This window comes from Mandrillus leucophaeus, unplaced genomic scaffold, assembly GCF_000951045.1.
Source record: "Mandrillus leucophaeus isolate KB7577 unplaced genomic scaffold, Mleu.le_1.0 Scaffold296, whole genome shotgun sequence".
NCBI classification, from domain to species: Eukaryota; Metazoa; Chordata; class Mammalia; order Primates; family Cercopithecidae; genus Mandrillus; species Mandrillus leucophaeus.
This window is the reverse complement of record NW_012103098.1, coordinates 2,216,824-2,231,042: the sequence shown is the minus strand read 5'-3', so window position 1 is coordinate 2,231,042 and position 14,219 is coordinate 2,216,824. Positions and strand designations below refer to the sequence as shown.

The 14,219-nt window shown below is 38.9% G+C and overlaps 1 protein-coding gene across 1 annotated transcript in view; it reads right to left on the bottom strand.

Moving 5' to 3' along the window:
- SFMBT1 (Scm-like with four mbt domains 1) overlaps positions 1 to 14,219 on the bottom strand; it is a 151,454-nt gene that overhangs the window by 50,235 nt on the left and 87,000 nt on the right. The window contains exon 3 of the mRNA XM_011986192.1: positions 308 to 402. Coding sequence (XP_011841582.1) covers positions 308 to 402 — 95 coding nt within the window. The remainder of the gene's footprint in view (positions 1 to 307; positions 403 to 14,219) is intronic.

The window sequence follows — 14,219 nt, the reverse complement described above, 5'->3', positions numbered from 1 at the left end:
GCTACTCAGGAGGCTGAGGCAGGAGAATGGCGTGAACCTGGGAGGCGGAGCTTGCAGTGAGCCGAGATCATGCCACTGCACTCCAGCCTGGGCGACAAAGCGAGGCTCCGTCTCAAAAAAAAAAAAAAAAAAAAAAGAATATGGCAAGTGTTCTTACTAAGCGTGGCAGGAGGGCAGGAGGAAAGAAAAAGCTCTTAAATTCTTTCAAGTACCACAAATTAAAATAACTTTAAATTCTCTAATGATAATACAGAGATTCGAAATAAAGGGATATAACACCAATAAGGCAAATATAGTTATTGCTTACATGTTTAAAAGACCCATAGGGAACTGCTGTGGACCCTGTTTCTTCTAGATAATCTTCCCAGCTTAATTCTATCTCTTCCATACCAGAGCCGGCATCTAGAATTAAAAATAAAACAAAAACAGGTGAATCTCAATTAAAGAAAACCCAAGGTATAAAAACATAAACCTAATAAACCTAACTTTACAGAATTTACTTCACGACTGATTTTGCACAAAACAATTAAGTGGGGTTTTTTTGTTTTGGTTTGGTTTTTTAAATGATAGGTGCCCTTAGTGCACTGATTGTCAACGAATCTTCACAGAACAGCAGTTTGACATGCTATCTCTTGCTGAAAGGCACCCAAATCTGCTATCTCTTGCTGAAGAGGGACCCAAATCTAGATTTCACCCAAATGGATCATATACAACTGGTGGGAGTATAAACCATTACTATCACTTTGGACTGAAATTTAGTATTCTAACGTCAAACACTGAAGACACTTAATAAGCATTTCAAACTTTTTTCAACTTGATCCTTTCTTAGCACTCTCTGAGTGAAAGATACTCCTAGTAAATATTCTAGCTTAATCAAAAAAAAAGTGTCATTATCCTTGCCTCCCTTCTTTTTTCTCCATACCTTATAAACAATCCGTAGAAGAATTCTGTAGGTACTATCTTCAAAATATATCCAAAAGCAAGAAAGATCTCCTAACGTCACAACTAAATCAACTAGAGAACCAAGAGCAAACAAACCCCAAAGCTAGCAGGAGACAAGAAATAACCAAGATCAGAATGGAACTGAAGGAGATAGAGACACGAAAAACCCTTCAAAAAAATAAACAAATATAGACGCTGGTTTTTTGAAAAAATTAATAAAATACCCATAATCCCAGCACTTTGGGAGGCTGAGGTGGGCAGATCACTTGAGGTCAAGAGTTCGAGACCAGCCTGGCCAACATGGTGAAACCCCATCTCTACTAAAAATACAAAAATTAGCCAGGCATGGTGGCACATGCCTGTCATCCCAGCTACTCAGGAGGCTGAGTGAGTCAGGAGAACTGCTTGAACCCAGGAGGCAGAGGTTGCAGTGAGGTGAGATTGCACCACTGCACTCCAGCCTGGGCAACAGAGCAAGATTCCATCTCAAAAAATAAATAAATAAAATAAAATAAAATAAAAACTCTCAATAAACTAGGTATTGATGGAACATATCTCAAAATAATAAGAGCCATTTATGACAAACTCACAGCCAATATTATACTGAATGGGCAAATATCATACTGAATGGGCAAAAGCTGGAGGCATTCCCCTTGAAAACTAGCACAAGACAAGGATGCCCTCTTTCACCACTCCTATTAAACATAGTATTGGAAGTTCTGGCCAGGGCAATCAGGCAAGAGAAAGTGAGAAAGGGTATTCAAATAGGAAGAGAGGAAGTCAAACTGTCTCTGTTTGCAGATGACATGATACTATATCTAGAAAACCCCATCGTTTCAGCCCAAAAGCTTCATAAGCTGAGAAGCAACTTCCGCAAAATCTCACGATACAAAATCAATGTGCAAAACTCACAAGCATTCCTATATACCAACAACGGACAAGCAGAAAGCCAAATCATGAATGAACTTCCATTCACAATTGCTACAGAGAATAAAATACCTAAGAATACAGCTAACAAGGGAAGTGAAGGACCCCTTCAAGGAGAACTACAAACCACTGCTCAAGGAAATCAGAGAGGACACAAACAAATGGAAAAACATTCCATGCTCACAGACAGGAAGAATCAAAATATCATGAAAATGGTCATACTACCCAAAGTAATTTATAGATTCAATACTATTCGCATTAAACTACCACAGACATTCTTCACAGAATTAGAAACAAACTTTTACATTTCACAGGAAACCAAAAAAAAGCCAGTATAGCCAAGATAATCCTAAGCAAAAAGAAAAAATGTGGAGGCATAACCCTACCTGACTTCAAACTATACTACAAGTCTACAGTAATCAAAACAGCATGGTATTGGTATAAAAGCAGACACCTAGACCAATGGAACAGAATAGAGAACTCAGAAATAAGACTGCACATCTACAACCATCTGATTTTCAACAAACCTGACAAAAACGAGCACTGAGGAAAGGATTCCCTATTTATTAAATGGTGCTAGGAGAAATGACTAAGTCATAAGCAGAAAATTGAAACTGGATTCCTTCCTTACACCTTGTACAAAAATTAACTCAAGATGCATTAAAGACTTAAATGTAAAACCCAAAACTATACAAACCCTAGAAGAAAATCTACTCACTAACATTCAGGGCATAGGCATGGGCAAAGATTTCATGACAACAGCAATCGCAACAAAAGCAAAAATTGACAAACGGGATCTAATTAAACTAAAGAGCTTCTCTACATAGCAAAAGAAACAATCACCAGAGCAAACAGACAACCTATAGAATGGGAGAACATTTTTGTATTCTCTCCATCTGACAAAGGTCTAATATCCAGAATCTACAAGGAACTTAAACAAATTTACAAGAAAAAAACCAACAACCCCATTAAAAAGTGGACAAAGGACATGAATAGACACTTTACAAAAGAAGACATTCATGCGGCCAACAAACATAAAAAAAAGCTCAACCTCACTGATGATTAGAGAAATGCAAATCAAAACCACAATGAGATACCATCTATTGTCAGTCAGAACAATGAGTATTAAAAAGTCAAGAAATAGGCTGGGCAGGGTGGCTCATGCCTGTAATCCCAGCACTTTGGGAGGCCGCAGCAGGAGGATCACTTGAGGTCAGGAATTCAAGACCAGCCTGGCCAACATGGTGAAACCCCATCTCTACTAAAAATACAAAAATTAGCCAGGTGTGGTGGCATGTGCCTGTAATCAAATCTACTCAGGAGGCTGAGGCAGGAGAATCGCTTGAAGCTGAGAGGCGGAGGTGACAGTGAGCAGAGATCACACCACTGCACTCCAGCCTGGGTGACAGAGTGAGACTCTGTCTCAAAAAAATTAAATTAAAAAGTCAAGAAACAACAGATGTTGTTGAGGCTGCAGACAAATAGGAATACTTTTACACTGTTGGTGGGAATGTAAATTAGTTCAACCATTGTGGAAGACAGTGTGACAATTCCTCGAAGACCTGGAACCAGAAATACCATTTGACTCAGCAATTCCATTACTGGGTATCTACCCAAAGGAATATAAATCATTCTATTATAAAGATACATGCACACGTATGTTCATGTAGCACTATTCTCAATAGCAAACACATGGAATCAACCCAAATGCCCATCAATAATAGACTGGATAAAGAAAACCTGGTATATATACACCATGGAATACCATGCAGCCATAAAAATGAACGAGAGTATGTCCTTTGCAGGGACATGGATGGAGCTAGAAGCCATTATCTTCAGCAAACTAACGCAGGAACAGAAAAGCAAACCCTACATGTTCTCACGTATAAGTGGGAGCTGAACAATGTGAACATATGGACACATCGGTGGGGGTGGGGGGGAAATACACACTGGGGCCTGTCAAGGGGGACAGGCGGAGGAAGAGCATCAGGAAAAATAGTTAATGTATATTGGGCTTAATACCTAGATGATGAGTTGATAGGTGCAGCAAATCACCATGGCACATGTTTACCCATGTAACAAACGTGCACATCCTGCACATGTATCCCGGAAATTAAAAATAAACAAAAAACATATCTCAAATCGAATCACTTCCCACCATATCTACTGGCTATCTCTAGTCCAAGGCCTAGCCACATTATCTTCCACCTTTCAACTGCACTTAAAATCTAAAATCTGTGGGACACTAAAAAGGCTGTACATGACCTGATCCCTGGCTGCCCACCCTACCACTTTATCCCCAGCCAGACTCTCCATGCTCACAACACTTGGGTGACAATGAGGTTCTTGCCATTCTTTAATCATATTCTTTCCACAAAGTCTCTACATTTGTTATTCCTCAGCTCAAAGAACCATCTCCCAGTGTCCTTCATGCTCCCTTTCATTCAAGTCTCTACTCAAATGTTCCCCTTCAGAAAGGCAACAGTATCCATCTTTCGGCTCTGCTTCCCTTTTCTTCATGGCATTCATTCCTATTGACAATATACCTGTTAGATCATAAACTCCATAAAGTCAGGAATTCGTCACCTACATTCTTAAAATACTCTTGTTAAGTGAGCAAAGACTCAAGTACTCTATAATCCAATAATCTCACTTCACATAAACTCCCTAAGAGCAGAGATGGTTGTTTTTGTTTTTTTCTCCTTTTTCTTTTTTTTTTGGTGGTTGTTGTTGTTGATTGACGTATTCCTCTGCCCAGAACAATGCTTGTTATATAGAAAATTCCAATAAACTGCTGAATGAGTACACCCTAGGGGAAACCATACTCCACATGACCACAAGGAGGTAAATATAAGGATGTTCATCACAGCAGCATTTGTATTATCAACAAACTGGAAGCAGTAAGTAGAACAGATAAGTTATGGCGATCCTTCAATGGAATACTACTATACAGCAGTTGAAATGAATGCTAGTGTTGACAAAGATAAGTCTCAAAAACACACATCAAGCAGAAAAGGCAAGTGCAGAATGAAAAGCACAGCTAGATACAACTTAGATTTCAAAACAAAACTTTGTAGTGTAATGTTTATGAATACATGCATATTAATATAAGAGTGTAAACACAAGGATGAAAAGAATATGTATCAACTTCAACAAAGTTACCTTTGGGCATAAAGAGAAGGAAACAGATTAGAAGGGAAGTACGAAAGACATTTAAACTGTATTATGTTCCACTTCTTTTAAAAAATGAAAATGGGCCGGGCGCGGTGGCTCAAGCCTGTAATCCCAGCACTTTGGGAGGCCAAGGCGGGTGGATCACAAGGTCAGAAGATCGAGACTATCCTGGCTAACATGGTGAAACCCCGTCTCTACTAAAAATACAAAAAACTAGCCGGGCGTGGTAGCAGGCGCCTGTAGTCCCAGCTACTTGGGAGGCTGAGGCGGGAGAACGCCGTGAACCCGGGAGGCGGAGCTTGCAGTGAGCTTGCAGATCGCGCCACTGCACTCCAGCCTGGGAGACACAGCCAGACTCCGTCTCAAAAAAAAAAAAAAAAGAAAAAAAAAAAATGAAAATGCGTGAAAAGATGTTCAACATTACTAATCATTAGGGAAATGCAAATCAGAACTACAATGAAATGCCACTTCACACATATTAGAATAACTATAAACAAAAAGGCAAAAAATAACAAGTGTTGGTGAGGATGTGGAGAATTAAGAATGCTTGTATATTTCTGGTGGGAATGTAAATGGTACAGCCACTGTAGAAAACTGTATAGTACTTCCTCAAAATATTTTTTAAATTATCATATGATCTATCTATCTATCTATCTATCTATCTATCTATCTATCTATCTATCTGTCTGTCTATGCATGTCTGTGTATATACCCAAAAAGAATTAAAAAGAGGGACTCAAACATGTATTTGTACACAAACGTTTATAGCAGCAATATTCACAATAACCAAAAGGTAGAGGCAACCCAAGTGTCCATCAACAGATGAATGGATAACAAAATGAATGTGATATATACACACAATGAAATATCATTTAGCCTTTATATTTAAAAAAAAAAAAAAAAAAAGGAAATTCTGGCCCAGTGCGGTGGCTCATGCCTGCAATCCCAACACTTTGGGAAGCCAAGGCAGAGGATAGCTTAAGCCCAGGACTTTGAGACCAGCCTGAGCAACAGACGGAAATCTCGTGTCTACAAAAATATTTTTAAAAGTTAGCTGAGCATGGTGGTGAGTGGCTGTAGTCCCAGCTACTTGAGAGGCTGAGGTGGAAGGATCACTTGGGAGGTTGGGGCTGCAGTGAGCAGTGATCACATCACTACACTCCAGCCTGGGCTGTTAAGAGACCCCATGCTTCCAAAAATAAAGTTCTGACACATACTACAACATTGATAAACACTGAAGACATTATACGAAGAGAAATAAGCCCATCACAAAAGGACAAATGGACACCTACAGTAGTCAAATTCATAGAAACAGAAAATTAAATGGTGGGTTCTAGGGGCTAGGGAAACTGGGGAATGGGGAGTTACTGTTGAATGGATACGCCTTTCCATCTGGAAAGAAAAGGAGATGGATGGCAGTGATGATTGCACAACAATGTGAATGTACTCAATGCCAATAAACTACACACTTAAAAATTGTTAAAACGGCCTGTAGTCCCAGCTACTCAGGAGACTGAAGCAACAGAACTGCTTGACCCCAGGAGTTCAAGACTGTAGTGTACATGATTGTGCCTGTGAATAGCCACTGCACTCCAGCCTGGGCAATATTGCAAGACCCCATCTCTTTAAAAAAAGTGAAAATGGTAAACTTTACATTATGGACATTTTACCACAATAAAAAATTAAAAACCAATATTGAACATTATCATTTATTAAATATTTATGCTAGGCACATGGCTGTTTGTTATAGTCTTTTCCACAGTTTTAATATATTTGAAATGTTTTCATTAGAAATAAAAAGCCAATAATAAAGATTGTTTTGAGGGCATCTTGAAAGTATAGGCCAGTAGAAAGTCAATTTACATTACTAAAACAAAAAAAGGCTGGGCATTCGTGGTCCTTAGCAAGGACTCTAGGCCCTTAAATAGCATGTTAATTTAAAAATAAAAAATAAATAACAATTAAAATGATGAATCACTCAACTAAAATCTCTTACACAATGCTAAGAAGAAACAAGACTAACGATGTGATGAGATAATGAGCAAGATATATGATAGTTTATTAAAGAAATGCATAATCCTTAAATATATGAAAATGTGCAAATTTTATTTTAAGAGAAATGCAAATTAAAACGACAGAGATATCAGATTGAAAAGGATTCCAAAGTGTGACAAGCCTCTATGGTGAGGCTGTAAACAGGTAAATCATAATGACACAACCTCTGTGGAAGAAAACTTGGCAATATCTAGCAAAATTACATATGTATTTACCTTTTGATCTAGCAATCCCACTTCTAGGAATCTATCCCAAAGATACACTGGCAAGAATACAAAAAGACATATGTACAAAGCCATTCACTGCAGCACTATTTGTAATACCAAGATTGGAAATAACCCTAATGTCCATCAATAAGGAAATGGTTGAATAAATATGGTATATATATTCAGCACAGGTTGCTGTAAAAAGCAATGAGAACAGTCTCTATATACTGATGTGGAATAATCTCCAAAATACACTGTTAAGGGAAACCACACTACCAAACAGTATTTTTTGTGTGTGTCCGTCCCTACTTTTTGTATAAGATGGGAGAGAGGCCAGGCGCAGTTGCTCATACCTATAATCCTAGCACTCTGGGAGGCTGAGGCGGATAGATCACATGAGGCCAGGAGTTCGAGAGCAGCCTGGCCAACATGGTGAAACCCCATCTCTACTAAAAATACAAAAATTAGCCGGGTGTGTGATGGCATGTGCCTGTAATCCCAGCTACTGAGGTGGCTAAGTCATGTGAATCATTTGAACCCGGAGGTAGAGGTTGCAGTGAGCCGAGATCATACCACTGCACTCCAACCTGGGTGACAGAGCAAGACTCCCTGTCTCAAAAAAGAAAAAAGAAAAAAGGAGAGGGAGATGTGAGTATGAGTATGTATGTGTATACACTCACATATATTAGTTTATATTTTAAAAATGAACACGCCGGGTGTGGTGGCTCCAGCCTGTAATCCCAGCACTCTGGGAGGCCGAGATGGGCGGATCACAAGGTCAGGAGATCGAGACCATCCTGGCTAACACGGTGAAACCCTGTCTCTACTAAAAAATACAAAAAACTAGCCAGGCAAGGTGGTGGGCGCCTGTAGTCCCAGCTACTCAGGAGGCTGAGGCGGGAGAATGGCATAAACCCGGGAGGCGAAGCTTGCAGTGAGCTGAGATCCGGCCACTGTACTCCAGCCTGGACGACAGAGCGAGACTCCATCTAAAAAACAAAACAAAACAAAACAAAACAAAAAAAAACAACAGGAGAATAAAAAGTAATAAAACTGGTTATATATATGGAAAAAGAGAATGAATCAGTAATACCAGGTTTAAGTAAATTTCCATTTCCATTTCCATTTCCATTTCCATTCTGTCACCCAGGTTGGAATGCAGTGGTGCGATCTCGGCTCACTGCAACCTCCACCTCCTGGGTACAAGCGGTTCTCTTGCCTCAGCCTTCCCAGTAGCTGGGATTACAGGTGCAGACCACTATGCCCGGCTAATCTTTTGTATTTTTAGTAGACATGGGGTTTTACCACGTTGGCCAGGATGGTCTCAAATCCCTGACCTCAGGTGGTCCGCCTGCCTCACCCTCCCAAAGTGCTGTGATTACAGGTATGACCCACTGCCTGGCCAGTTTTGACTTTAGAAGTATGCAGATTTATTATACAATTTAGAAACAATTAAATTGAAATTAAAAAATTATATAAATTTCAAATGAACTGAAACATATGAGCTAACTGTTGGTGAGAAAACCACAAGAAAATAGGATTCCTTTAAGTAACGTTATTTATTTTTATTTGTTTTTGAGACAGGGTCTTGCTCTGTCACCCAGGCTGGAGTGCAGTGGTACAATAAAAACTCTCTGAAGCCTCAATCACCCTGGCTCAAGCAATCTTCCCACCTCAGACTCCCAAGTAGCTGGGGCTACGGGTACATGCCACTGAACCCAGCTAATTTTTTTTTCCCCCCTTTTTGGTAGAGACAGAGTCTCCCTATGTCGCCCAGACTGGTCTTGAACTCCTGGGCTCAAGCAATCTTCCTGCCTTTGCCTCCCAAAGTGCTGGATTATAGGTGTGAGCCACTGGGCTTGGCCTAAGCCATGTTAAAATACAATACTCTGACTATAAACACCAGTGAAATATATTTAAAAGCAAAAACTAAAGAAATCTTAAACTGCACACTGTGGTTGGCATCTGAAATGTTGCTATTATTATTTTAAAATAATTACAGGACTTTTATAGGATAAAAACAAAGAAGTAATAATATTACCATCATTAGCAAACAAGACTTTTCTTTTTTGAGACAGAGTCTCACTCTGTCCCCCAGGCTGGAGTCCAGTGGCATGATCTCGGCTCACTACAAGCTCCACCTCCTGGGTTCACGCCATTCTCCTGCCTCAGCCTCCCAAGTAGCTGGAACTACAGGCACCTGCCACCACGCCTGGCTAATTTTTTTGCATTTTTAGTAGAGACAGGGTTTCACCATGTTAGCCAGGATGGGCTCAATCTCCTGACCTCCTGATCCTCCCGCCTCAGCCTCCCAAAGTGCTGGGATTACAGGCGTGAGCCACCACGCCCGGCTGCAAACAAGACATTTCTAAAAGAGAAGAGATACAAGCATAAAATCAAAGAAGAAAAACCTTGTAACCCTGTTTTTTTCTTTTTTTTTTCCTTTTTATTTTTTTGAGATGGAGTTTCGCTATATTGCCCCGGCTGGCCTTGAACTCCCAGGCTCAAGCCACCTCAGCCTCCCAAGTAGCAGGACTATAGAGGTACATGCCACTGTACCCAGCTAAAACCCTGTAATTTTAAATTTAAATTGTAAGTATCAACGTAAAACCATTATTTTCTTTACTTTTCAAAAGATGTGTATTTTCATGGCTGGGCAAGGTGGCTCACACCTATAAATCCCAGCACTTTCGGAGGCTGAGGCAGGAAGAGCACTTGAAGCCAGGAGTTTGAAACTAGCCTGGGCAATATAGCAAGACCCCATCTCTAAAAAAAAAAAAAAAAATTGCTAGGGATGGTGGCACATGCCTGTGTTCCCAGCTACTTGGGAGGCTAAGGTGGGAAGATCACTTGAACACAGGAGTTTGAGGCTGCAGTGAGCGAGCCATGATCGTGCCACTGTACTCCACCCTGGGTGACAAAGCAAGATTTTGTCTCTAAAAAATAAAAAATAATTTTAAATGTGTATTTTCTAGCTATGTCTGTAAGTAAGGCCTAGAATAAATGACAACCTAGTATCAAATTAGCACTCCAGCACCCCGATTGTGGTCTCTAAATATCGTACCTACATTAAAGAAAAAAAAGCTCCTCAGAGAAACAGCAGATTACAAGTTTGGGGCAGGATATGTTCAGGAGGTACTTGGGAATCTTACTGGTCCAGAAGGCAAGGACTAGTGTATCAAAGATAGATGACATCACATCAGAAGAACACAGGAACCAGTCTGAAAGAACTCTCGCTGCTCTAGAATTTGATCATCAAATGAATGATGACAGCAATGAATTCAAACTCATCAAATGTATATATATACATATATGTACTTAAATACATGAGTTAATAATATTTAAAACAAAGGAAAAATCAACTTCTAAAATGGTAGAATGATTATCACAGTGAACCCACTCTCCCATAAAAGAACAAAAAGACTGGCTAAACAATGAAAATCAATCATTTCAAAGTCCTAAAATTAACCAAAGGCACAGAACAAACTAAAAAGCATCTATTGAAGATAAGCCACTAAACCTCAGTTAGAAGAACGAAATATGACATTTTAAGTTGGGGCTATTCCCTTCTCTCTTCCTTCTCCAGTGCAAAAAGAAAATTTTAGAACTGAAAATAACCCAATTAATAATAATAAAAAAAAAACTCTATGGATAAGTTCAACAGCAGAATGAAGCAGACAAGAAAGAATGAGTAAAATTGAAGACAAAACAACAGAAAAAACCCAATCTAAACAACAGAGAGAAAACATTAAAAAAAAAAAAGAAAAATGAAGACAGTCTGAGAGACTTATGGGACAGTAAGAGAAGCTCTAATATTAGTTTTATTAAAGTTTCAGTAGAAGGAAAAAATGAAGACTGAAAAAGTATTTGAAGAAATAATGGCTAAAATTTTTCTAAACCTGGCAAAAGATATAAAGTCCCTAAACTCCAGAAGCTAAGTAAACCCCAAACAAGATAAACCCCCAAAAAAATACACCAGACTCAAACTTCCAAAAACTAAAGGAAAAAAAAAATCTTAAAACTAACAAGAGAGAAACCTCTCTTTTAAAGCAGAGCGTTGGGGGTGGGAGGTGGGAGAGTGTCCAATAACAGCAGATTTCTCATCAGAAACCATGGAGGCCACAAAGAAGTAGCACAATTATTTTCTGAGAGCTGAAAGAAATGAGTTTTCAACCCAGGATTCCATATCCAGCAAAAATATCCCCCAATAATGAAGCGGAAATCAACACATTCTCAAATGAAAGGAAATGAAGACAATCTGTCACTAGTAGACCTCCTTTAAAAAAAAGGGTTAAAGCCGGGCGTGGTGGCTCACACCTGTAATCCCAGCACTTTAGGAGGCCGAGACAGGCGGATCATGAGGTCAGGAGAACGAGACCATCCTGGCTAACATGGTGAAACCCCGTTTCTACTAAAAATAAAAAAAATTAGGCAGGCGTGGTGGTGGGCACCTGTAGTCCCACCTACTCGGGAGGCTGAGGCAGGAGAATGGCGTGAACTCGGGAGGCAGAGCTTGCAGTGAGCCGAGATAGCACCACTGCACTCCAGCCTGGGCGACAGAGCGAGACTCCGTCTCAAAAACAAACAAACAAACAAACAAAAACAAAAAAAAAAACAAACAAAACTAAAGAAAATTCTCTAAATAGAAATGAAGTGACAAAAGAAAGAATCTTGGAAAATCAGGAAAAGAATAAATGACAAGAGAAATAGTAAAAATATTGAAAAATATAATAAATTTTCCTTCTCTCAAGTGTTCTAAATTATATGTTTGACAGTTTAAACAAAAACGTTAAGCATGTCTGATGTGGTTCTCAAAATATGTAGAGAAAATATTTAAGGCAATTATATTATTATATAAAAGAGGATAAAGAGACATAAAAGTAGGAAAGGTTTCTATACTTCACTCAAAGTAATAAAATGAAGACTGTGATAAGTTATATATAAGTAATATAATACCTAAAGTAACTGCTAGTAAGTGCTACAAGAGGATATACTCAAAAACACTACAAATCAAAATGGAATTCTAAAAAAAAGTTCAAGTAACCCACAGGAAAGCAGAGGGGGAAAAAAAAAAACCACAGGAGCCAGTCTGAAAGAACTCTCACTGCTCCAGAGAAACAAACAAACAAACAAAAAACAGAAAAAATAAATAAGCAAAAAAAGCAGACTTGAATCCAAACATATCAATAACTACGTTAAGTATAAATGATATACATACATCCCATAAGGCCAGAATTTTTAAAACTTAGTATATGCTGTATCAAGAACCTTATTTCAAATATAATGATACAGCCATGTTGAAAAGGATGAAAAAGATATATCATGCAAACGTTAATACAAGAAAGCAGGAACAGGTAAATCCTAGAGACAGAAAGTAGCTTATGGATGCCAGAGTCTGGGTGGAAAAGCAAAAGACGACTAATGGTTTGCTGTGATGGAATATTCTGGAATTAGATAGCAGTGATGGCCGGAAAACTTCCTGAATAGACTAAAAACCACTGAATTATGTACTCTAAAAAGGTTGATTTTATGGTATGTGTATTGCGTCTCAAAAAAATTATACTTCAATGAAGTTTTTTGAAAAACAAACCTCAACAACAAAAAAGCCAATCTTTATTAATTAAAAATAAACCAATTAATAATAAGCCAAAGACATGAAGAGCTATTTCACTGAAGAGGATACAGAGATGCCAAGTAGGAACATGTAAAGATGTTCAATATCACTGGTGGCCATTAGGGAGGTACAAATTAACACCATGATGAGCTGTCACTACCCACCTATCAGAATGGCTTAAACAAAAGTAATGACACCACCAGATAACAGTGAGGATGTAGAGAAACTAGATCTCTCATATACTGCTAGTGAGAATGTAAAATGGCACAGCCACTCTGGAGCATAATTTTGCAGCTTTACTAAATATGATCTAGTGATTGTGCTGCTGGGTATGTACCCCAGAAAAATAAAGTATTATATACATAACTGTTAATAGCAACTTACATGTTTGTAACAGCCAAAAACTGGAAAAAAACAAAATGTACTACAATAGATGAATGGTTAACCAAACTGTAGTACATTCATGACTACTCCACCACAATAAAAAGGAACAAACTGTCAATATACGCAAGAGCTGGGATGGATCTCAAGGGCATTATTAAAGCCCATCTCAAAAAGCCATGTACTGTGTTTTTCTATTTATGTAACATTCTTTAAATGACAAAATTATAGAGATGGAGAACAAATTAACAGTTGCCTGGGATTAGGGAAAGTGGGGAGAAGGAGGATAGGTGTGGGAACTCTTTGTGGTGATGGAATAGTTCTGTATTTTGACTGAGGGGATGGTTCCAGGAATCTACACATGTGATAAAATGACATAGAATTACACATTCTTTATACTAATATCAATTTCCTCAGTTTTATATCATATTATAGTAACTAATGAGAGAAACTGGGTGAAAGGAACATGAAATCTGTCAGTAAGTACTATTTTGCAAACTCCTGTGAATGCATAATTACTTCAAAATAACTAGAAAGTAATCATCAAAATGTTAATGCTATTTTAAAAAAGAAGTCTGTTCATAACATTTTTTTTTTCTTTTTTCTGTTTTTTGAGACGGAATCTCGCTCTGCCCAGGCTAGAGTGCAGTGGAGCGATTTCGGCTCACTGCAAGCTCTACCTCCCGGGTTCACGCCATTCTCCCGCCTCAGCCTCCCGAGGAGCTGGGACTACAGGCACCTGCTACCACGCCCGGCTAATTTTTTGTATTTTGTTTAGTAGAGATGGAGTTTCACTGTGTTAGCCAGGATGGTCTCGATCTCCTGACCTCGTGATCCACCCACCTTGGCCTCCCAAAGTGCTGGGATTACAGGCATGAGCCACTGCGCCTGGCCTTGTTCATAATGGTTTCTTATTTTTT